Source organism: Simochromis diagramma, unplaced genomic scaffold, assembly GCF_900408965.1.
Source record: "Simochromis diagramma unplaced genomic scaffold, fSimDia1.1 OVJJ01000026.1, whole genome shotgun sequence".
NCBI classification, from domain to species: Eukaryota; Metazoa; Chordata; class Actinopteri; order Cichliformes; family Cichlidae; genus Simochromis; species Simochromis diagramma.
In genome coordinates, this window is record NW_024386985.1 from 8,550,580 (window position 1) to 8,574,857 (window position 24,278).

At 38.1% G+C, this 24,278-nt stretch overlaps 1 protein-coding gene across 3 annotated transcripts; it reads right to left on the reverse strand.

Annotated features, from left to right (window-relative positions):
• Window positions 1–38: 38 nt before the first annotated feature.
• On the reverse strand, window positions 39–24,243 carry fip1l1a (FIP1 like 1a (S. cerevisiae)). Of its 3 annotated transcripts, none has more exons than XM_040040465.1 (13): window positions 24,113–24,243; window positions 23,721–23,797; window positions 22,325–22,362; window positions 21,728–21,823; window positions 21,530–21,627; window positions 21,298–21,383; window positions 18,889–18,985; window positions 18,465–18,573; window positions 15,278–15,314; window positions 12,260–12,300; window positions 11,643–11,814; window positions 464–583; window positions 39–369 (listed from the first exon to the last, which is right to left on the reverse strand). In XM_040040465.1, the coding sequence occupies exons 2-13, from the start codon at window positions 23,771–23,773 to the stop codon at window positions 252–254; spliced, it is 1,065 nt and encodes a 354-aa protein (XP_039896399.1). In that variant the 5' UTR covers window positions 23,774–23,797; window positions 24,113–24,243; the 3' UTR covers window positions 39–251. The 3 variants fall into 3 exon arrangements, with proteins under 3 accessions (XP_039896399.1, XP_039896397.1, XP_039896398.1); XM_040040463.1 differs by having other exon boundaries at window positions 39–372; XM_040040464.1 differs by having other exon boundaries at window positions 39–372; window positions 23,721–23,784; window positions 24,113–24,233.
• Between the last annotated feature and the right edge of the window lie 35 nt (window positions 24,244–24,278).

Sequence of the window (24,278 nt, forward strand, 5' to 3'; positions counted from 1 at the left end):
AAATCAACAGAAAAAGAAACAATGAAAGCATAGTGTACTAAACATTCATGAAATTATCCTTAGTTTTTCAAATAAAATTATTAATTTAAATGAATTATAACTACTGAAAATATTAATTTGTGAATGATGTTATCTATTAATTAATTTTCCGAAACAATATAATGTAAGAGGCCATAGGGCAGTTCTCTGTTAATCAGGCTGGGAGACTGAAAGTCAGTCAGATTTTAATTTCCTTTTTTGTTAGGAGAGAACTACTTGCTGGTTTTCTTGTTCTTCCTACATGTCTTGGCTTTTCTGTTTCTTTTCTGTTTGTGTCTCCTGTCCCCGTTCCCACCAACATCTCTGCTACTTCTGCTGCTCCTGACACTGCTGCTGTTGAAGACACAAGATAATGATCATTAAGGTTAGTTCTAGTATTTTCATCCTTTTACATATATGTGAGTGCGCTTGTTTCTCATTAGACCTTTCTGATCTTTTTCGTGATCCATCATCTTTGTTGCTCTTTCTCTTTTTTCCACTGCCTCTGTCATAGCGATACTTGTACCCTTGGTTCCTAGGCTCCCTGTGCTTCATTTGCGCTTCCCTGTTGCAGAAAACAAAATGGTTTTTATTTTATTCTTACATTACTTACTGATAGAACTTGAGAGTTTCTCATTGGGACATAACACAAAAGGGGGGGGGAAAGGCCCTGTTGACCCACAGGAAGACTGCTGCTCTCTTGCTCCAGTGAAAGAGAGATAAGTCATGACTCAAGGGATTAAAACTGTAACCACTGTGTTAGCTTTTATAACCTCCCCCCGGCTTCCACTTTGAGTAACAAAGAGCCCAATACAAGTGTCACAGCATGCCTTTTACATAAAGGCCACACATCCACACTGCAGTTACCTATAAGTTTTAAATTCTAGTGTTCATATGACCTCTGGAAACACACATGCAAAAACATGGTGAAATCAGTCTAAATCAGCACTGGAGACATATTGGACAAAGCAGCTGCAAACATGTATGGTTTAAAATTTATAGTCCAATGGTTCTATAAGTGAGTGACATGGTTTTTTCTGTGTCTACATTGAGCACCCTGAGGTACCTTAAAGACCAGGAAAAAGCTGATCCAGGCGTGTCACTCCCCAATTCTCTGCCTGATTTTCTCTCTAGGTACTAAATATCCTATTAAAAATAGCTAAAAATGCCTGAAAAAAGGATGTTTAAACATGTTTTACGCACTGCTTTTTTTTGCCAGTAAACCTATTTTATTGTGGTACTTATTACATCTTTGGACCAATGTAATGGCTCTGTTTTGTAATATTTGATGTCATGGATTTTATCCCATTATGCTGGCAGCTTGTTAAACTGTCGGTCAAACCACCTAGAACACTGCTTACAACTGAAAAATGATGAGAAATTCCTCTGTTGTTATCAGGGATGGTCAGGAACACCTTAGTGTAATCCAATTACTTTTTTCAAGTAACGAGTAAAGTAAGGGATTACTATTGCAAAAAAGTAATTCGATTACTGTTACGTTCCCATAAACATGCTGCGTTACTAAACCGTGAGTTTGTTTGTGAGAGTGTCTCCTGACAATGATGTACGAACATGCGACGTGTGCAACAGACGTGTGTAGATTAACAATGGATAATATGGAGTGCGGGAGAGAGTACAACCATGCAGGGTTTAAAGATTGGAAGTACTGACGTTACTTTAAGTTTGATTCTGTAAAAAGTGACAAGAACATTAGCATCTCCTGTACATTCTGCGTGGTAAGAAAATTTCTTTCTACAGCGAAAAATTAAACTTCAAATCTGAGCAAGCACCTATCACGCTGCCACAGCAATGTGAAATTCACAGAGGAACACCCAGATCCCCCCAGTGACATGACCGCTGCGGCACATTTTTGCTGTGTTTTACTTGCATCAAAGAGTGAGTGTAAACACAAAAAAATTTTTTTTTTTTATTTTATATGCTGGAATATGCAGAAAATAGGTTTAAATGTTAAACAAATAATCTCCACTCAGAGACTGTTGCATTCAATTAAATTTTTGCTTGATGCAATGTGCATGTAGTTAAAAGAATAAAACCAATAAAACAAAAAAAGAGGCTTTTTCATTTGGTTCAATATTATATGATGGATTATGTTTTTAAAAAGTAACTAAGTAATAAAGTTGCTAATTACTTTTGAAAATAAGTAATTAGTATAGTAACAGGATTACTTTCTTGGAGAAGTAATCAGTAATTAGTAACTAATTACTATTTTCAAGTAACTTGACTTGGTTGTAAATATCAAAGGGTTAAGCTGCTAGCGTAGTTTCTCATTTTGTAATTCAGTTCACAGCAAAAATGCAAGAAACCATGCTAAAAATTGTTGTTGCTCTTTTAAGGCCAGGGGCATTTAACAAATTGAAAAGCTCTTCCTTGATCCAATGTCATAGTATGGAGGGACATGAATAATTTTCAGATGATATTAGTCTCAGATAGTGTTCATGCGAGAAAACGTATTTTCTATTAGAACAAATCAACAGAAGTAGCAAATGTACCTCAACTCATCATCTTGCCACTTATAAGAAAGGAAAACACTGGAGGATTTTGCCTACTGCAATGAAGTGTTTGGAAGAACATTGAGTGATAAATTATTCAGATACCTGAAAGCATCATGAAAGAATGTGGACTGAGTGGCAAGAAAAGTGCGTTTGGGTGCAGTACTACTGTGGTAGCAAAGACGGCCACTGAGGCGAAGTTATGGAGTAGTTATAATTCATTTAAATACAGCTGTGAAATCATCCACACCAGTGAAGGTATTGGTACTCAAAAACATGCCGCTGCACTAAGGTTGGCATACACTCAGCTTTAACATCAATGTGGGCTCTTGGCTTTGTGTTAGCATGCTGTCTGTGCAGATATTTCCAAAGTGGCGATGTTGAGTTAGAAGTAAAATGCAGCTGTTTCTGTCCTGGATGCAGTTTCCACTTTACCTTTATGCTCTTGTCTTTTCATGCAATAAAAATAAAAGTAGTGTCCATATCTCCATTCATCAAAATTTGTAGACCCATGCATCATTTTCTGCCTCCCTGCACATGAACCAATATCGGCTGACTGTAACACAAGTACGTAGAAATATAGACGTTTGATGTTTTCTGTCTTTCTATCGGTCCTGAATGCAGATAACTTTATAACTTTATAATGCAAGTAACAACATAATTGGAACTGTAATGTGATTACTGAATCGCAGTAACTTGTTACATTACTCCATTTCTGAAAAAATTTTACGTGTTACTTTCTAACACATTATACCCAACATGGGTTAGCTCCAACATAGTTTGTTAATCATTATGTTTTTACATTTATGTGGATACAGATTTTTTTCTCTTCTCCAAATTAAATTTGTATGATTTTGTTTGATTGTTTGAATTTTATCTTGTGCTTTCATTGCCTCTTCTTCTTCTTTTTCTATATTCCACCACATGAATTAACTCAGCAATGTTGAAATATTCTTCATTACTGTATTTTTATTTTACATGGTCTCTGATATATACTCATATTCATACATTTTTTTCCTCTCCCAGTCACCAGTTTACTAAATATCAGGACTGATTTATCGTAATTATATTTGGGCTTTCTGTCTGCTCTCGGTTTTCCATATTTACCAGCAAGCTTTCTACGCATCAAGTCTTTGGATCCTCACCAATTACTTGCCCACCTTAATGGCAACTATGTTATCAGACAGAGACCAACTAGTTCTCTGCCTTCAAAGAAACATTGTTTCCTATTTTAGAATTCTGTAAATAAAATCTTTTCATTCTGCTTCAGTGTTCTACATCTTTCAGTTTGCCAGCACCATTAGTTTTATTACAGCGAAAATCTTACCCACTGCTAAGAGTGAATGAGTAGTGCATTAAAATAATTTTTCCCCTCTCTATCTAACTTGCTCATCTCGCCACCTTGGCACAGCAATAGTCTGTAATTTTAAAATAATCAGCCTGACCTTTAAGAATCATCACACTAAAGGCACTGTTCACGTCCCGTTTTTCCAAAAAGTCTATAGAAAAGTACAGATGATGCGCTGCTTATGCAGACAGTGTGCTCACACATAGCTGGAGTAATTATTATCATTCACTTGAACAACACAGAGAAAGAGAGAGAGAGCCTTAAGGGGCAACTGTTGCAAGTAAAAAGCTAAATATATTCAATATTTGTAGACAGCTCTTGTGTTAGCAGCAGGGACTAGGACTCTAGGCCCACATTTGTTCTTGCTCAAAGCCATTAGTTTTAACACAGAAACATCTCACCACACATAATACCATAAACACACTCAAATGACTCCAGAGGAAACAGTGTTGGTAAGAGTAAATTATAGCATAAAAGCCTCCTTTCACATATTTTTTAGTATTATTTTATTCAAAATTAGTGCTCAGGCTTGACCGGATGAGCACTACCGTAGAATTCACAACCTGACTGAGAAACCCTGATTCTTCAGAGAGTGGTGTTGTGGACACAAAGTACAATTTTGCAATTAACACAACCTGTATAGCAAGGGATGACTGCTTTGCAGTGAAAAAGAAATTTGTTTTTTTTCTTTTGTAGTAATTATCATTTAAAACACAATCATGGCCAAATAATGCAGTCTTTATTGGGGTTGTCAAGCTCACGTCTTCTATTTGAATTTGTGATAAACATGCAGGACTTTTGCATATTAGAGCTGATTAACATGTAGATTCTTTGTATCAAGGTCACATAGCAGAATTTATACATAGTGTTAAGCTCACACACTTTTTAGAAATTTGATATTTAGGTAGAAAGAGTTGTCCTTATTTTTAATTTTCTACATATGTTCATTATGGTAAATTACATTGTTTTGGATTAACTGGCATGTAGGATTGGTTCAATGTTCTCTGCTAGATAACCGGTGGTATAAAATGAGTAATTAGCTGACTAACTCTGGGTTTTATGCTCTACTTCTGCACAGGTTCATGTAAAGGGCACAAATCAAATCAGACTCATTTAAATAGTAAAACGCTATGTTCTTCTAACCCTTTCTAATCTCACCTTATTCAGTTTTTGTATATTAGTATGTGAGAACAAAGACAGGGTCAGTGCATTTTACAATCATTGGAGTATAAATCTAAGACTAAATAAATTGTATGTGAGAAACATGTATGTTTCGTAAAATATAACTAGTATGCAATGACTCGATCAGCTAATCTACAGCAAGCAAGCACACAAGTGTTTCTGGCAATGAGTGAAAGTCCTAAAACAAAGACATAAAAAATTGTACGGTCACTATGAGTTATAGCCAATATTATAGTGCCTGCATCTAGAAGTATGTAAGTTAAAGTCAAGTCAAATTTTTATAGCACATTTAAAATTTTAAATTTCATGCCATATAAAATATACATAATTAACAATAACCAGTCAACAATAAATATGCACTAAATAAACACACTAAAACAATAAAAACATCCGGGTATCCTGCTCAGCAAAGTGTCGAGCAGTGTTTCAAAATGATTGAGTGACTGTGCAACTGTTTTGTCAAAGATTAGGTTGTTTAAAAGTGTCACAGATGATTGTTGTTGTTGTGATTATTATTATTATTATTATTATTATTATTCTCATTTGGTGTGTCGTCTGCTCTGCCTCTGGTCTCTGTCCGCATCTGTATGTAGGCAGGTGTGTGTGTGTGTTGCGGTTTTCTGTGGCGAAGTTACAGGCACCTTCAGGCCTGAGGGGCGTGGCCTAGGTTGAGGACTGGCCACACCCGAAGTCCTTGCCACACACCTGCTCCTCATCTGCGCTATTCAGGGGAGCTATTTAGAAGAGCGATGGAGCTTCCACCGACGCTGGATTATTGCGTTTGACTTCACGTCAGTCTTCTAGCGTAGTCGGAAAGTCTGTGAGTGTATGACTGCTGGGATAAAGTGTGTTAACGGCTGCCTCTATTGTTTTCCCTCAGGAGGAATGTGGGACGAGAGAGAGCAGTGAGCACGGGGAGTGCAGAGACACTGGAGCAGAGAGCACTACACTGGGACTCTTTGGGAAGAGGACACGACATGGGAGTCTTTATTGTTGCTTACTTCACCACCTTGTAAATAAACACTGTTTGCACTGAAGAGTCTGGCGTTTGGGTCCTGTTTCCCCACCTCTTCACGGTCTGCCGACACAGACCGTGACAAAAAGATTAGGGATCACCACCAAAAATGCTGTGTTACCTCTGTTTACCTCTGTACCTCTGAGCCTGGATTGACAAATGTCCAAGAGCAATAGTTTCATAGACCTCAGGGCTCTAGTAAGAATGTAGGGCTGTAAAAACAACCACTGATACTCTTATAAACAAGTAATACAAATTTAAAACAGACCCTGAAATGGACTGGAAGCCAGTACAGAGGCCAGTACAGGTGTAATGTGATTAGACCATTCTTTTCTGTCAAAAGGCGAGCTGCTGCATTTTGTACAGCCTGCAGAAGAAGCTAGGAGCAACTGATAAAGGCAAAGAATTATTAATAGTCAAACTGAGAGGTAATGAAGGTGTGATTACTCTCTCAATGTCATGTGGAGGGAGGTAGGCCTTCACCTTACTGTGGAGCCTCATTTGAATACACAGGTAACAACAGAGCTAATCTGTTTATCTTAAAAGCAAAGTCAAAAACCTCATCAAGGTTCTTTGAACTGGGTGACAGTAAGAAGCTAAAAGACCAATGGTGCTGTCATACTCATCGAAAGTGTTGAGTTGCCCAAATAAAATAATTTCTGTTCTATTTTTATCCAGGTTGAGGTTGAAATTTAGATACCAGATGATGCAATAGCAGTTGCACTACACACTGCCCCTCTTTCACCTGGACCAGAAAAACACATATGTGCGGATGCTGTTCATCGGCTATAGCTCCGCCTTCAACACTATCATACCATCCAGACTCATCATGAAACTCCGTGACCTGAACATCAACTCCTCCCTGTGCAGCTGGATCCTGGACCTCCTGACAGACAGACTTCAGGTGGTTCGGATCGGCAGCAACACCTCATCCACACTCACACTCAGCACAGGTGCCCCCCAGGGATGTGTGCTCAGCCCCCTGTACAACCTGTTCACCCACGACTGTACAGCAACACATAGCTCCAACACCATCATCAAATTTGCAGATGACACCACCATCATCGGCTGCATTTCTGATGGAGATGAGACAGCATACAGGGCAGAGGTGAGAGCCCTGACATCATGGTGCCGCGACAACAACCTGCTGCTTAACGTCAGCAAAGCCAAGGAGCTCATCGTGGATTACAGGAGACTGCAGAGAGGAGCCCACACCCCCCATCCACATCGAAGGAGCAGAGGTGGAGAGAGTCAGCTGCTTCAGATTCCTGGGCATCAACATCAGCGAGGACCTGAGCTGGTCACACCATGTTGGTGTGATCACAAAAGCAGCGGCTCTTCTTCTTGCGGCGCCTGAGAAGATTCGGCATGAACCCGAGAATACTTACAAACTTCTATCGATGCACCATTGAAAGTATTCTGACTGGCTGCATCACCACTTGGTACGGCAGCTGTAATGCTCTGGACCGCAAAGCTCTGCAGAGGGTGGTGAGATCAGCACAGCGCATCACCAGGACTGAACTGCCAGCCATACCGGATCTTTACACACAGCGCTGCATGAGGAAGACACAGCGGATCCTCTCTGATCCCAGCCACAGACTTTTCACACTCCTGCCGTCCGGCAGGTGGTTCAGGAGCATCCAGACCCGCACTACCAGACACAGGGACAGTTTTTAACCACAAACTATCAGACTTTTGAACTGCTGACATTCCATACACACCACTACACACTCATTACAATTACAGGACTCTGCACACTGTCACTTCAACAAATGCTACTTAAATGCTCACTGCACAACTTTGTACAACCTGCAGATACTCTTGCACAAACTTGTAAATACCAACTTGTCTTAAATGTAAATACCAACTAAATTCTCTAATATTTAATACTTTTTCCTCTCTTTTTTTATTGTTGTTATTATTATTATTATTTTATTACTAATAAACTGCTATTTTCTGTTATTTTCTTCTCAATATAACTGCACACTCTCTATATGCTCATGTAAAGCTGAGGAGCACGAGGCAAAGAATTTCATTATGGATAAATGTGGCTACACTGTTATCTGTGCATGACAATAAAACTTGAAACTTGAAACTTGACAGGCAAACAATGTAGAAGTAATTTTAAAATTTATCTGGCACAGGCACCGGCTCTGGGAAAGAAATGAGTTTCTTGAATGATACTGAAAGAGAAAGACAAAAACATGTCACACTAAGAGATAATAAAAAAAACTTTGGTGAAAGGAAAGTAAAAACAGATGTAGGTGAAAGAATGTCCAGGCCCCAAGACAGACCCTGAGGCCAGGATAAGTGTGGCATCAGGCACAAGAGTAGCCGAGGAAAATCAAGAAATACATGGGAATTTAGACTATGCTCTAACCTCTAAATCCAAATCTGATGTTTCAAAAATGATGAAAATGAAGTTGCATGAAAAAACTGTTTCCCCCTAACACAGGCAAAACTTTAGTAATTTTGAAATGTTATTCTTTAAATAATTCAACTAATAAATTAAGTGCAAAGGTAATAACATGCTAAGCTTTCAGGAGTTTTGTTCCGAATTAGCAATAGCCTGATTTGGTTGCACAACATAGCAGCAAACCTCTTTTTTTTTTCAGCTATTAGCTCCTTTTTAATAAAATGTGAGCCACACCCTCTGTTAACGCTGAAATGAGTCTTGGAGCATAATGATGCTTTTAATCCAACCTAATAGAAGATAATTATCATTTTAATTTCCTTATCACACTAGAATTTCTTAATTCCGTTATTATCCAGGTTTGATCGAATTATCCAAGAGGTATTAGATCTATGCCTTGTGTGAACGGATGTCAAGAAAAAGAGGATATTGCAATTCGTCACTGTGTTGTGCAAGGTTGGGCATATGTGTGCATGAAGGAAATGAAGAATATCTGAGGTACTGCCAGCTGGAAAAAGTTACATTTATCATCCAAAGCTAAAATTTACAGTTAGGGGGCAAGTGTTGACCAAATGGCCAATCAGTTACTCAGACTGAACCACTAGAAAAGACAAAGTGTGCCCGAAAAGTACAATATATCACTCGGTCTGAATAAATGTACTGGTGAACATTAGCCTTGTGGAATCTATTAGTAGTGGGGTTAAATCCGAGGCATGATGTCACAGTCACAGCTAATAACCAGTAGCTGATACTTAGAAAACCTCTTACCACACTTTGCCTGTGTGCATGAGTAAGCAAAGGACAAATAGGCTAGCTAGTTTCTAAATGAATAACACATACATGTAACACTCCCACTGACTTAGTCAGTGAACAATAAGGATGGCTAGCAAAGCTATGGAGGTCTCCATCTGCTTCTCTGTCCTGCCCACACACACACTAACAATAAATCCCCCTGGGCCTACTCTAAAAATAATCTAGAGCCCAGTAATAAATCAGCGTAACAAAAACATAGAACTTGTACATATGCATGTGTGTGTGTGTGTATCTGAATTCTGATCATCTGACCAGAATGTAGGACAAAAACGTCAGCAGAGCCACTAACGTGTGAGGAGCACACACTGGGCCAAAGGAATAGTCCTGTCAGCTGGGACCAAATCTGTAGAATGACTCTAAATCTCTTGTGTGTCTGTCATGCACATGTGATTCCCATTCTTCAGATCTTCTACATTTAGCCTATAACTTCCCATCTGTCCCATGTCCCACTTCCCTTATTTGACCCAAAATGTTGCTTTGAGCTATATGTATAAACCTGAATTCAAACATCTAGGGCATAAACACTCAAGGAAATGCTCACCACTTCAAGTAAGGAAAAGTGCTGAACAGCACAGAACAGCATGTAAGGATATTTTAACAGAGCCCAGTACAGTAAGAAATACTTCAGCTTGTCATTTTTGCTATTTTGCACTTATTTTAATTGCAAGTTAATTACCAGCAACGCTTTTACAGTAGCTGATGCAGGGATTTGTTGTTATCAACAACATTACAGCTTTTGAAGCCAAAGAAACAGAAGAATTTCACCTGCATTGCATATATTTGTAGTTTCAAGTATTTAGAGGCAAAAGGGGTTGGCTGTAGCTCAGGAGCAATAGCAGGTCATCTACTAATCGGAAGATGGTGGTTTGACCCCTGACTGTCCCAGTCATGCCAAATATCCTTGGGCAAGTTACTAACCCCAGGATGTTCTCCAATGAATGTGTGTGAATGTTAGATAGAAAGCACTTACGTGGATAATATACGAAAGAGTGCTTGTATGTCTGGTAGACTAGAAAAGAACTGTACATGAACCTATTCCTATTCCAGAAGCTAAAACCCCACGCAACATAACAATACTATAAGCCTGCCTTTTCCTATAGTACGAGCTTCAGGTCAGCTGAGGAGTGTGTGAAAAGATGTGCCTGTGTGTATTACAGTTGACAGCTGTCTAAGTTAATAATAATTAAATAGAAATTTGGCTAATGGTCAACACTGAGAAATGTAGGGCATGATTTGGCTTGTTCACATGTTAGCATGTATGAGTGCTTGTACAGCAGGCGCTCAGGCTGTCACACTATAGGGTAGTAGGGCACTATGTGAAAATTGGAGAGGAAATTATACTGCTCCGATCAGCTGTGAGCCTCAGAGAGAGAGAGAAAAAACAATTTCCATGCTGAGGAGTGCAAACTCAATCTTTCTCTGGCAATAACTGGCAAATATAGCAAGTTATTCCCTCATCTCACTGCACCAGAAAAACTGAAATAGTTATGCCTGTGCTGGCAATAATTTTTCCTTGTCTTGCAATAGTCTTGATTTCTGTCACAATGGCCTTATGCTCTTTTGCAATAGTATGCATTTCTTCACTAGGGCCATTTCTCACAATAGTGTGTTTATTTTATAGCGATCAGCTGGAGAGCCGAGAGGGTAACCACTCACAAATACAATGCCTTTAGCTGTGTTAATAGAAACATTTTTGGGTAAGTTCAAATACTAAAATAATGTAGTTTATGTCTGTATTTTCAAGCACAAACTTAATTATTTAGAGAACTAATTAATCTATAAAAAGCAACTCTTTTTTAAAGTGTATTTTTTTATTAACACTTGTCTTGAGCAGCTTTGGTTCTTCGGTTCTCTGCCATCTAAGACAGCAAACATAACACAGAAGCGGCTTCACAACCATATATTGCACTAATATCTTGTCCCTGTCTGGTCTAACCTGAAAAAACAGAGCTACAGAGTTTTACACTGCACCTCATGATCATTTTTTGGTTCTGTTTTTGTCTTTCATCTAAAATTTTCAATTGCTCTACAGCAAAATTCTCTCTCTCACTCGCTCTCTCGCCCTCTCTCTCCTTCAGTGTGTGTGTGTGCAGGCAGGCTGCAAATGCACACATACTGAACAAGGCCAGGAGAGAATGAATATCTGGATTACTTCCAATATATTATATGTTGCCTAATCCAGAAGGCCACAGCTGCACAGCAGACATTCAAATTCAACTACTGCAGAGGCACCCAACAGTGGAGAAAGGAAGAACAAAAGGAGAGAGTACACTGTGCTAAATGCAAAGCGCAAACTGAAGCACATACATTAAATAAAATCATCATCAGTTCACATAGACCAACCTATAATAGGAAGAGGAGCAGCCCTCCTTCTCTCTATATCTGCTTCTTTTGTTCTCTTTATCTTGACCATGCGCTCTGGATCTGTCTCTATCCTTGTCATGCTTTTCCTGCAATATGTAGCATTCCCGAGCCTTGGTGGTATCAATCACTCCAGGGCTGATGGTGATTCTTCCTGGGATTAAAAATGATACACCCATTAAAGAACAGAACCAAACCAGGTCAGAAAATTGGGGAGAGCAACTAACAACCACATGCATTACCATTTGTTTAGCAATTAGCTCTGAGCTTTGAACCAATTCTTCTCACCTATTCTCACCTATTTCTTTTTCTCTAACGGTTAACACAGAAAAAGATCTAGTAAATATATTCACATACTGGAAGTTCAAACTGAATATGTAGGGGAGCTGAATAGTAAGGATTATGATTCAGTTTTCCAATACTCAAGACAGCTGAGAAATATGAATGCGAGAGCACGGCCTAAGGCAATTTTCAGAATGGTTGAGTGCTTGGACACCATACCTAACAGGTTCACTAAGACAGTGTAATATACAGTACTGATCTATCTTGAAACAGTTAATAAATATGAAACACTATCTCTTATGGACAAATGTACATACTTGATGAAGCTGATGGGCTGTTAAAACTTGTAGAGTTCCCACTGAAAATAGAAAATAAAGAAATATGTGAAAATCCTATATTTACATCAGACCTTTACAGATGATCCAAGTTTACATTCTTTTTTTCAAACTTCAGTTTCCATAAATGGCATTAAGAAGGCTTTCATGATAGCATTTTTGAATTTTTTAAAAAGACAAATTACTGTTACTGAGCAGAATTTATTAAAACATACAATTAGTAGTATTAGCAGATCTAACAAAAGGACAACATACATTACACATAGATTTACACCAACCGTATGTGTCTGAGGCCCAGAGTTCTGAGAACTGTATAAATGATTCTTTTGGTTTTGAAATGTGATTTATATTCCAGTTCTGTATTATTTATAGTTATTATGTATACTATGTGTTTTATTGTGCCATTTATTAGATAATTTCCTTTCGTCATGCCATTTGGTTCTCTCAGTCTTGTCTCGGAATTTGTCTTTTTCTCGTTCTTGTTCTCCTGTTAGTTGTGTCACTTTATTCTTGTCGCCCTGTTCTGTTGTGGGTCACTTTGCTTTATTTTGGTGACCATTGTTCTCTGTGTCTTGTGTCAAGTTTTTCTTCTTGTGTCATTATGTTAAAGGTCCTCTGCTGTTTTCACACCTGTTACCACGCTCTCATTTTCTTGTGTCTATCGTCTACGTCTCCCTTTGTCCTTTATTATGTTGTCCCTGATTGCTGTGTATCTCCTTGCCATGTGTTCCCAGAAAGTTTCTGGTATTTGGATTGTTTGGTTCTGCTCTGTAATGTTTTTGGATTTCTGTATTCCCTACAGCATTGAAGCTGAGTTTTGAGCTTATTTCCTGTTTCCTGCATCCTCAATTTGGATCCAGCTACAAGATGACCCTCGACAGTCTCTTTTTATCTGCTTCTGGCAGATTGTATTTGTAATTGTCTGTTTACTGTCTTTAATGTTTAAGGAATGTTAATGTGCATTCTAAAAAAGGAAACCGCATGAGCAAACAAATTTACAGATGAATCAGTGAAGGAAAAAATAAAAGAAGCGGGTCTGCAAAAGGATCAAAGCACTTTTACAAATGCACAGCTGTGTTCTCCAAGTGTTTGAAGTGACTGGCTCATTGTCAAGGCATAGTGCGTGCTCGCCAACGCAAGAGGAACGGATGGAGGGCATATTACTGATAAAATCTGGGTCTTCTGTCCGTCCACGTGGCCAGGGCACACTTGCCTCCAACTGAAAACTTCCGAATGAGCTGAATGTGAACTTGGCTTTTGTTTGAAGCTCATCCAAATGAACGCCTTTCCAACAGGTGTGAGCCCAGTTATGTTGCTCCATAAATCCAAAAGTAAACAGTTCCATCGCTGAGGAATTTTATTTTTGGCTCAACAGATGCACGAGAAGTTAAAAGACTTACTTATGAATGGAGAAGAATCAATGAATGGAAGAGGGAGTCTGGTTCTCTGAGCATGTAACAGGTAGAAAAGCCCAAAAAGATTGGTAATGTAATATACACTTGAAGGTTGATAATGCTCAGAATCAACAGCTTTGGTCGAGGAGCCTGATTGAATACACACCAAAATAAAGTTATAGATGTGTGATAAAACTCTATGGAAGATATGGCAAACATGCAAGTCATTATCATGCTCTAACGTTCCTTTATTAATAGATCACAGTTTTTATACTGATTGGGCCTCCCTCTAGGATGACTAAAGGAATATTATTGTGAGATATGTATAAAACATAGATGAACATGATTTTACACTACCACTGCCTGAACAATTAACTTTACCACATTAAAATTTAGCTCATTTTCAATTATTTTTCCAGTGATTTTTGTTTGCTAGTTAATTTTCCTATAAAGGGACATTTTCATTTTGAGATTAATTGTTACATCCTGTCACTATAAGGGAACAATGTTGTAGAATTGCCACAGTCTAATCAGATCTTAAGTATTTTTGAAGCCCTCAGGACCCTTGGCCCTCATTGCAGCATGGCATGTCAAGGCCAAGATGATGCCAGAAATACCTGCTGTTCCTAATAGCCCCAAGGGAAAGGCAACAGTGAAACCAGGACTATCAGGGTAGACACTGCACATGTGTATACTTTTTTTTTTTAAAAGTTTAAAAGGAAATTATTCATAAAGCACACAGGAGATGGCTGGCAGAGTTCATAGGAACAGTAAGTCCCTGAAGGATGTGAGGATTTGGCAGATGGACTGAGATGTGAGAAAAACCATCTTTATGGACAAAGTACTGAGCACATTTAGGCACACATCAGACACAGCAAATTAGGAGAAGGGAAAAAATAGGAATGAGAAAAGAGAGAAAAGATGAAGGAACAGGAAGCTAGTGAGACAGACAAACAGAGCTGGACTCAGGAAGGCTGGATACAGACAGCATCCAAGTGAAACAAGCACAGCAGCAAACACAAATGGAGTAGGGCTGCATTCATTAACGTGTAAGAAAATGCAAGAGAGCCTTGGGTACAACGTGGCCCACTTGTGATCTAAGTTGTGTAAATTACTGCTGAAATGTGGGAGTTTGCAGACAGGTTGTGACATAGATCGGAAAAGCAGAGTGGAGGGGGTGCCTGGAATACTGATAAACAGGAGACTGGAGGAACAAACAAGGTTGCTATCTTGCTTTCTACCTTATATGGCCATTGATTCAGTTGGAAGATGAGCAACAGTGCATGGTGTACAGAAAAGAAACCCGAATCCAAGTTGATCTTTAGAGTCTAACTAGAGACACCTGGTCTGTTTCAGAAGTTGTTTTATCAAACTTTTGAGTTACTTCCTTTCACACTAATGTAATAATCGCTTGACTAATGATTTCTAGTCCAGTCTCTGAGTAACATTTTTCTTTCCCTCCCTGCACATTTGCTGAATTTGTGAGGGAGTCTGGTTTTCACTTTTTCACTGACACAGTAACCTTCAGTTTCTCCTCATTACGGTCATTACAGCTTAGAGCTGACCTACAACTGATGCATAAAGACAGACACATTATAGGGCTCACCTGACCGAAGTAGCAGTAGAGGAGGGAGGTTGGGGACCTGAGCAGGAAAAGAAAACAGCAAAGTTATCTATTGTTCTCTTCAGTAATACTGAAATTCCAAAACAAAAAAAAAAAGATTTTAATACCGTAACTACATTCAACCTCAAAAGGGAAATAATAATATACCCACAATAATTTGCTGCTTTAATTAGAGCAAAGAAAATAATTATTTAATTATTGCATGAAAATTCACGAAAAAGCTGCATATTAAAGGTTGTACCCCTTAACAGTTTAGAAGGTTTAGAATATTATACATATTCCAAATGCAGATTTTGTCCAACACAGGCCAAATATTTTAATCAAATGGAAACAGAAATAGTCTAAAATCACACATTAAACGTGAGAAGATGTTTTGTTGTTATTAATATAGCAGGAAATAACAGAAACACAAGACAAATAACAGAAACAATATAAAAGAATATGAAAAAATATAACCCATTACCAGGAACATGCATTCATAATTTATAGTGCTGCATCTTTTAATCTTAAGAAATTAGATCAGCCTCAAAATGTCAGTGCAACAAAATGTAGCAAGTGCTACTTGCCTTTTCCTCCATCAATAAAACAGAACAAGTCAAATGCTTGAGTGCACACTTAATGGACCCACTTGTTATAATGCTCAAATTTTACGTGACCAAGCTGCAAAATCAGCTCTCACACTTGCTGTACGGAGCCAATGTGTGTACACATAAAGACACACATACAAGCACACATATATAGAGAGATTCCTTTGAAGAATCAAGGCACAAGCACACATTCACATCTGGATACCATCTCCTACTTTTTTTTTAAAGACCCCTAACGTGAGAGTGGCTAGAAACAGCTTGGTTGAAGCAGGAGGAAGAATAATATGAGCTGCTATGTGTGCTGTACATATGAGCTGCCTGAATTTGAAAAGAACATCAAGATGCCGTCCTGTGAATAAATCTAAAACACTGTTTTTTCCCTTTCAAATACAAGTTCCACAGAGTTGAGATGGCCCGAAGTGCTCATGGAGGAGTGCGGTTTTTGATACTTGAGACACCTGGACACCCAAAGAAAAGAGCAGAATTTAACATACACGTACAAACTTCTCAAAATTCAAGACATCGAAGTCTGAGAGTGTAGCCTGGAGGGTCTTCAGGTAATTCCCTTTAATGTGATTCCATGATGTGAATAATCAGGAACATGAAGAGTGCAGCATGTAAAAAAACATCTGCGACAAGCTCTCATTACTGCAAATAGATGAAGTCACTGCATGAGACATCACAAAGAGTTTGTAGAATGAATTATACTACAGAAAATCTAAGTGGATTGTAAAATGTGATTGGCAGTATTAGTAACTTTGCTAATGGAATGCTATGCAATGCATACTGTATACACAAGCAGATGCACAAAGTACACAGCAGCTTGTCCATAAACATGCCATCAAGGTTAGCGTGAGTGAGTAATTGTTTTTACCTGTGGTGATCTCAAGTGAGTGTTTGATGGAGGCTAGAGTTGCATGCTTGGCAGCATATGAGAGAGCAAATGGCTGAGGGCTAATTGCATCTGATTGTTTTTGCGTGGTTTTGAGTCTCGTGCTAATGCTTTACAGAGCTACAGGCTGCAGTGTTTTAGATGGAGCTGATATTTCACATGGGACAACTGGCTGCTGTTCTGCACTGCAGCACAAGCCCAAGTGATCTTTGTTAGTGTAAAGGCTACTGTCTCCCATACTCTCAGATGCAGCAATCTGCAAGGACAGATGTGCATAAATCTTCTTGCAGTGACAGCATCCTGTCATTACACTGTCACCTGTTAAAAGCACAGCCATCAGCTCTTTACAAGAAAACTAGCATTCTCCACTCTAAAGCTGAAAATCAATACAGGGCACAGATTTTTTATGTTATGAATCAAAACAAAACAAAAAAAATGATAAGGTTAAAAAAGCATTTTTAAAAAAAATCTTATTGGTAATAGTCCTAATGTTGCTCTGATTGCTCATCACGGGGCATTTACTTGTATAGTCAGTTTTTTAAAAGAGTTAAAAAATCTGCTCAGTTCAGTCAGCGAGGACATTCACATACAAGCTCTGTTGCTACAGTGATTATAGTGACCCAGTAACCAGCTGTATGGAAGATTAGCTGCAGTGCACAGCAGCAGGCAGCATCACCTTCACTGTGCTGCACTGATAGATGACACAAGTACAACCCTGTAATGACACAGCTCCACTCCAAAATGTGCACCTATGAAAAACACTTGGCATCTAATGTGACCTTACTGAAAAACAAACCAAAAATTAAAACAGCCCCTTCTTTTCCTCTGCCCTATTCCCCACAGTTGGGTCTGTTCAGCACTTTTCTCGTGCCTCAATCTGCAGACCCAGCAACTTTTTTCTTTTTTTTACCAGGGGCTATTTTTATCATGCTACACATTTGCCTCACACAAGGAGGCAGGGCCTATAACTTAAAGAAAGGGGAGTGGTCGGCATTAAAGCTATGCATATAACTTCAAAGCTGGTGCCGGCAGGATGTTTGATATTTTGGTTGTATTAGTGGCTCTGGCACGGGTTTTGCTGTGCAGTATGGGGCTCGGAGGGTAAGGGGCAAGCAGGCCTAAGCCGGCATTTCTATTTCAGAGCCTTTGAAGATGAAGATATGGCATGTGCTCAGCTGTGTGCTTGCGCCAGGGAGCCTTCCTGGATTTCAATATGATTCACTGCAAAGACTAAGAGGAAGTCTAAAGACTGATGGACTCCCACCTGGACAGCACTAGATACCTGACTGCAGGAAGACATATATCCATACAGTGCCTTCAAACACATGCAGGCAGGTGCAGAGATACACACGTATACACACAGCTAAGTTCACCTCTGTCCTTCAACTCCACAGGATAATTTATTATGACACGTGTTGCAGCTTCACAAACACATGGTCTGATTGCTATTAGTCATTTGTGCAGCTGCATGATGCATGATGTGTCCAACAGAGGGTTCTCTTTGGGGCCTTAACATCTGAAAATCTTAGTATTAAATCTAAATATTCTCCCGCAGATAACTCACAAGTTCATAATCATCATGTCACATGAAAAAGAACATGCAAGAACCTTTCTCAAATAGTTTTGTAAATATAGTAAATAAGCATTAATATAAGTAAATGTGTTGCATTCCAATAGCAGAGTGACTTACGTGGTGGAACTCTCTTTTTAATAAATTTAAAGAAAGAGTTCTTGCTGAGTGGAGGTGGCAGCTGATTAGCATTACTGCTGTCCTCATAATGGCACATCTCACAAACAACCTGAAAAATAAAGATAGTTACTGTTATTTATGACAACAATATAAAAGAAATCTCATTAAAAAAAATGACAGCGACAAACTATCAACAATAAAGTTGTAGGCTGAACCAGTAGCTTAATACACATATAGTTTTTTTTTTACAAAAATTCTGTGCGGAACACAATAAAAATGCTATGTTAATTGAAATTCCTATAGTTCAATCAATTGTCTGCAGGTTGGTTCATGCCAAAAGGTTTAATTATAGCTTCCGAGACTGATCATTTCAGGTCCTCCTGCATTGGTGCCCATCCTTATTAAACCCATACTAACATAATACCTGAGTGTTGCTGCCTCCATCATTATGACGTTGGTGCCCATCCTCTCTGCTGGATTCAGGTTGTCCTCCAGCCAAATTAGTGATAGGATCTGAATCTCTGTTGATCAGGTAATATGATAAAGACTGTACAAATACATACAATGTTTTGATAATGTCCTAAAAAAGGCAAGTGGGGGTTCTCATACATAAATCCTTCTTTTTAATGTGGTGCTGATGTGCACTTATATAACATTTTTAAAAACAGGACATTCATTTATCCTAATGTCACTTTCAATGTCCTTACTTAAACCCCCTGCAGGTCCATTAACGCATTAAACCTCCTTATCTGGGTCATCTTGCCATCTTCACAAAACAGCCCTTTACAGCCCTAAACCCTGCTACACTCACCCCGAGTGAGCTCATACACACACATACGCACACAAGCGGAATGTTAACCCGCTTCTGTCACAAGGACTTTATCAACAGTAGAGAAAAGCATACATAAAAAAGTAAAAACGCCTACATCTAATGGCAACTCAATAGGGAAGTGCCTGCAGCTCCTTAATGTCTCCTTGCTCCAGATCTGAGAACACAAACACTTTTGACCTGAGCTGCACAAAAACAAACCAAAATCTTTACTACATTATCATGTAACACACTAGTAAATTCCTTAACCAAACAGTAGACCCTCTTTGAATAAAGAGGGTCTACTGTTTGGTCAATCGCTGTCACATAGGGAGGGAGACATGACACACACATGACTCAGATCTGTGTCCTCCTCCTAAGGGTAAACTTGCCGATGGAGAACAATGACATCAAGTAGGACAGATCTTAAACTGGCTGGCCATTTCTGTCAGTCAGTCTCAGATGATGGTCAAGGCATCCAACAGACATCTTAATCACCATTAAAGTAAATGAATAGAAGCAGTGGTAAAGAACCTGTTTTGCATGGGACAGCTTCACTCAATGGCTGAAAGCATGGTTTTATAAATAGCTGCAAAGTGCTTGCTGAGAGTGAATGTTTTTTCCTAGCATTAAAAAAAAAAAAAAACAGGCCCCTCATGAGTGTGTACACAATTTTTTTTTGATTCGTTGATGACTTACTATGCATCTAAGCACAATCCATCCATAAAGCAAAACCCCTGCAACTGTGTTACCCTATTTGACAGAGGTCTGTTCACAGTGTTATTTATGACCTCGAATAAATCAATTTGTTAGTTGTGTTAGTTGCATTTGTTAAAAATTTTAATTGAAATCTGTTTAGCAATGCACCAAAAATATCTCTTTGCAGGAAAAACACACTTGTCTACACATAAAGATTTGGCACTAACTGGGTTATAAAGCCAAATCTAGTTATGTTTGATGAATTGGTCGCTGCAATTGCAAACTGTGACGTCAAAATGCCAAACCTTTTATATTTGCACTTGTCTGCAGCATTTTTCATTAGTGAGTCATGGCTTGGAAAAACACACCGCTACACTCCTGGAATAGCAACAGAGGAGGTCATTTACAGAAAGCTGAAAATCTCTTTTTTTTTTCTATTGTCTCGATCCACAAATTCAGTGTCATCTAAAAGTCCAATGCTCCCACACTGATGGATGACACCTCCAGCTCATCCATTTTGTAAATGTACCAGCAGTGCCTAAATCATCTAATGTATCAAAAGAACAGTATACAGTAAACAGAGACGCTATTCGCCTAATCAGTTCTACAATTATATATTTATTACACTAAATTCTAATGAATTACTACAATTTTTAACTAAAACTACAGCGGCTGTTAAAGTTGGAGTAAAAATCTGCATTAATTTCTGCTGGCATAGGGTTACATTAAAGAACCTAAAATGGAAATACTAATCAGGGTTTTTCCTGACTCCAATTGGCCTATGAATGTTACCACAGTTATTTTGTGTTCAGATAAGTCTTCTTATCTTCAAATGAACAAAAGTGGTTTAAATAGTCTCTGCTTAAACCTTTTACTCTGCTCAAGTAAAGCACAACTGTAAATAAGCATTGACTTGTGCCCAAGACAAGCTATGATCACAAAGTGGTGTCACTGTTGTTAGCAGATAAATCATAAATGTATGAAATATAAATACGGGAAAAAAGAATGGCACAAAGCCTAAAAATTTTTTAAAAAGCTTTAACCTTCGATGAAATTTTGCCTTGGGCTTTAACAGATGAACATAAGTCTGTGTTTACCTCAACATTTTGCAATCCCTTGCCAAAACAACCCTAATATGCTGAGCACATCTTAGGATCACAGAAAACAGATGGCATCAGGCAGATAGTTGCCGTGTCACAAACAAACAGAAAAAACCAGCTGCCAGCTTCTTCTGGCTCTGAGCTCAGAGCAGTAGCATAGAATGGGATAGAGGGTGTAGGACTGAAGGCACAAAATATAACAGTATGGAGAAGACATATTACTGACCTGAAAGCTACAATAGATGGTCTGCCTGGGGAAGAATAAGCACAAAACACCTCCTCTTCTTCATATCCAGTGTGCCTCTTCTGGGCCTGAGCAGAATAACAATTTCTCAAGTTTCAGTCTGATTTATTATTCCTAACTATGTTCTCCTGTTTAAGTGAAGGGTCTCTTTAAAAAGAAGGCTGACTAAATCACATTAGTGATAGCATTATCTTACCCTGTCTTTAGCATTTACCTTTCTTATCATGCCATGAAGTTTTGCTTGTTTCTTACAGTAAGCATTCCAGCTTTCTTCATCAAAACCATAGTTAAAGTAATCTGAGATGTTAGCACCTAAAATAAAAACACTAAATGGTAATGAATAGGTCTGAATGTAATTACTTAATGCATACAAGAATCTCATTGATGTGTCAGGTCAAACAACAATACTTACCAGCTTTTCTCCATGGCTTTTTCTCCAAAAACTCTACTTTCTGGTTAATTTCTTCATTTCCTTGGACTTTTTCTAACAATAGGTCATTTGTAGTACCTGTAAATCATCCCAATGCAGACATAATGATGTCACATATATTTCATATATTTGTCACATATATCGTCATTTCTCAGTTATTTTCAATAAGGAATATTTAAAATCATAAAGGTCTGAGTTAAGTGAGCTGATTTGCAGTAATGAAGCTGACATTCTCAATGTATATGTGAACTAATTATGAATATGTGTAAAATGACTGAAAGTGTACTTTTTTAAACGTCAAATGGTCACTGGGTTCTCTAATAGGCTGATAGTTTTCACTGTAAAATTCTATATTTAAATTCTTGGCTGACTCTGAGGAGAAATATAGTCACTGTGTGTCTTTGGAAGCTGAATGCATATCAGTTAACTGATATAAGACATTTATATCTTATAGTCTTCTTATTTCTTAAACCAAGTTTACAATAAAGCCTGGTCTTTGTTTGGCTGTTTTGTTTAATGTTTCACTGTCATTTGTGTTGCCCAAAAATCTCAAAAGGGTTGTCACTACTCAGTACTCACCACCTACATGTTGTGTCCTCCTAAGATGCATAAATGTACTGCAAGAAATAAGGAGGCCCTCACATCATCACCACTGTTATCTCTATCATCATCATTAGTAACTTTAAATAACAGAAAGAAACACTTCTGTCTGGGTTGAGTGCTGATGACACAACGCGTTAACTTAAACACTATGAAAATATCTCAAAGCAAATTTTTGACAGAAGGGGGTTTTTGACAAATAAGGCCCATTCATAACATACATAACAGCTACAAAAACACAATAAAAAGCTGGAAAAATTCAAAATAATATGTCATTATCATCTTGGACTGCTTTCAAATTGTCCCATAAACAAAAGAAAGGGATGAAAATAATATCAAATCATCAAAATAGAAAAGAATTTCCACTCACACAGATAATTGTCAGAATGATTTTACATTACTGCAAGAACACTAAACCTTGATGGGTACAAGTGAAAAATGGCATTTAACCATGTCTATTCACGTTCAGGTTTTTCATGTGGGTATTTTTTTCCCCATTAGGCACTGATCAACGTAAGTGACACTGTTGTTCTTTAAATTGCTTGCATGATTTCAATCACAAATTCCCAAATGCAAAAACAACTAAACTATCCCGCCCAAAAAACAACATTGTTTAAGCCTTAGCATCCTTTACAGTCACTAACTGTAATTGGCATGTTATGCTACATTTATTCTGAGGCATAAAGGCTGGCGTAAACATACAAAAAAAAAAAAAAAAAAAAAAAAAAATCAGGGCTCCAGTTGTATGATTGCTAACATCCCCATTTCCCAGCTCACAAACAAATACTTCTCGCCTGACAGCGAGTTAATGAGCATCAAATTCTTTTTAATGCTCGACATGACTGACTGCACATTTCGGGCAGCAGACAAGGTGCCGTCACATGTATTGTGCAACTATAATGTCATTATCGTACTGTGAAAACTGTATTATACCTGAACGCTTCATTAGTATAGTACTGTTGGAAATAATCATGCCATTACAGTTTATTTTCAATTTGTCTACTGCTCACTGCAATTTACGGCCTGTGAGACGAGTATCTAACTCCTTCTAATTCATCACAACAAAATTAATATTGCTTTGTAACTTTCAATAATTTTGTATTCTTTTGTATTGAATTGTTTTCTTTAGTTTTTAGTGGTTTAACTTAAATTAAACAACATTTCATGTATATATTTTTTTATTATTTAGAATATTGTCTTGACATATAAAGGGTCCCCGGCTTGGTTAGCGTGGGGACCCTTACTGGTCCAGTGTCGAGTACCACTACGCCTTATATACATATATGCATATATATATACACGCGCAATGCCAGAACAATGGCTGTACACAACTGTAAATTTGCACACTTATTTATTTAAGGCACTGGCTACACACCTGGGTGAGAGTCCAACCCTTTGTATCTCGTGTCGGTCATCTGTGGCGTTCATGTCATATACCCCTAAAACAAGGAACTTGGAGGCACATTAAAATCAAAGTGGCTCTATTGAAAACAGAAGAAACAGCTGGCCTCTTTAAACTAAGCTATGGTATCTTTCCGTTAAACGCTGGGGGAAGTGACTTTAAACAAATATAAAGAGGAACTCATAACTCATAAGCATTAAACATTTTTAGGGGTTTAATTGTTTGTGCCAAATGTCATTTAAATTCGTTTTTTAATGAAGGAAGCTCGTGTCAACAAATCGCCATAACTAATTTCAATTAGCTTAAAATCCATCAAGACAAATTAAACTTCACATGTTTAACATAATTTTTGAGATTAAATTTACCCGCTGGATCCTCCCCCTTTTAGCTCTTGTCGTTCTTGGTTATGGTAGTGAAAGTCTAGATACTTCGTGAGAATATTGCATAAAAAGTTTTTCTTTATTAACTCTGTAACGATTGTTCTCGGGATACTGCTTATTGTCATAGCAACGACGTTTGGGTGACGTTTTA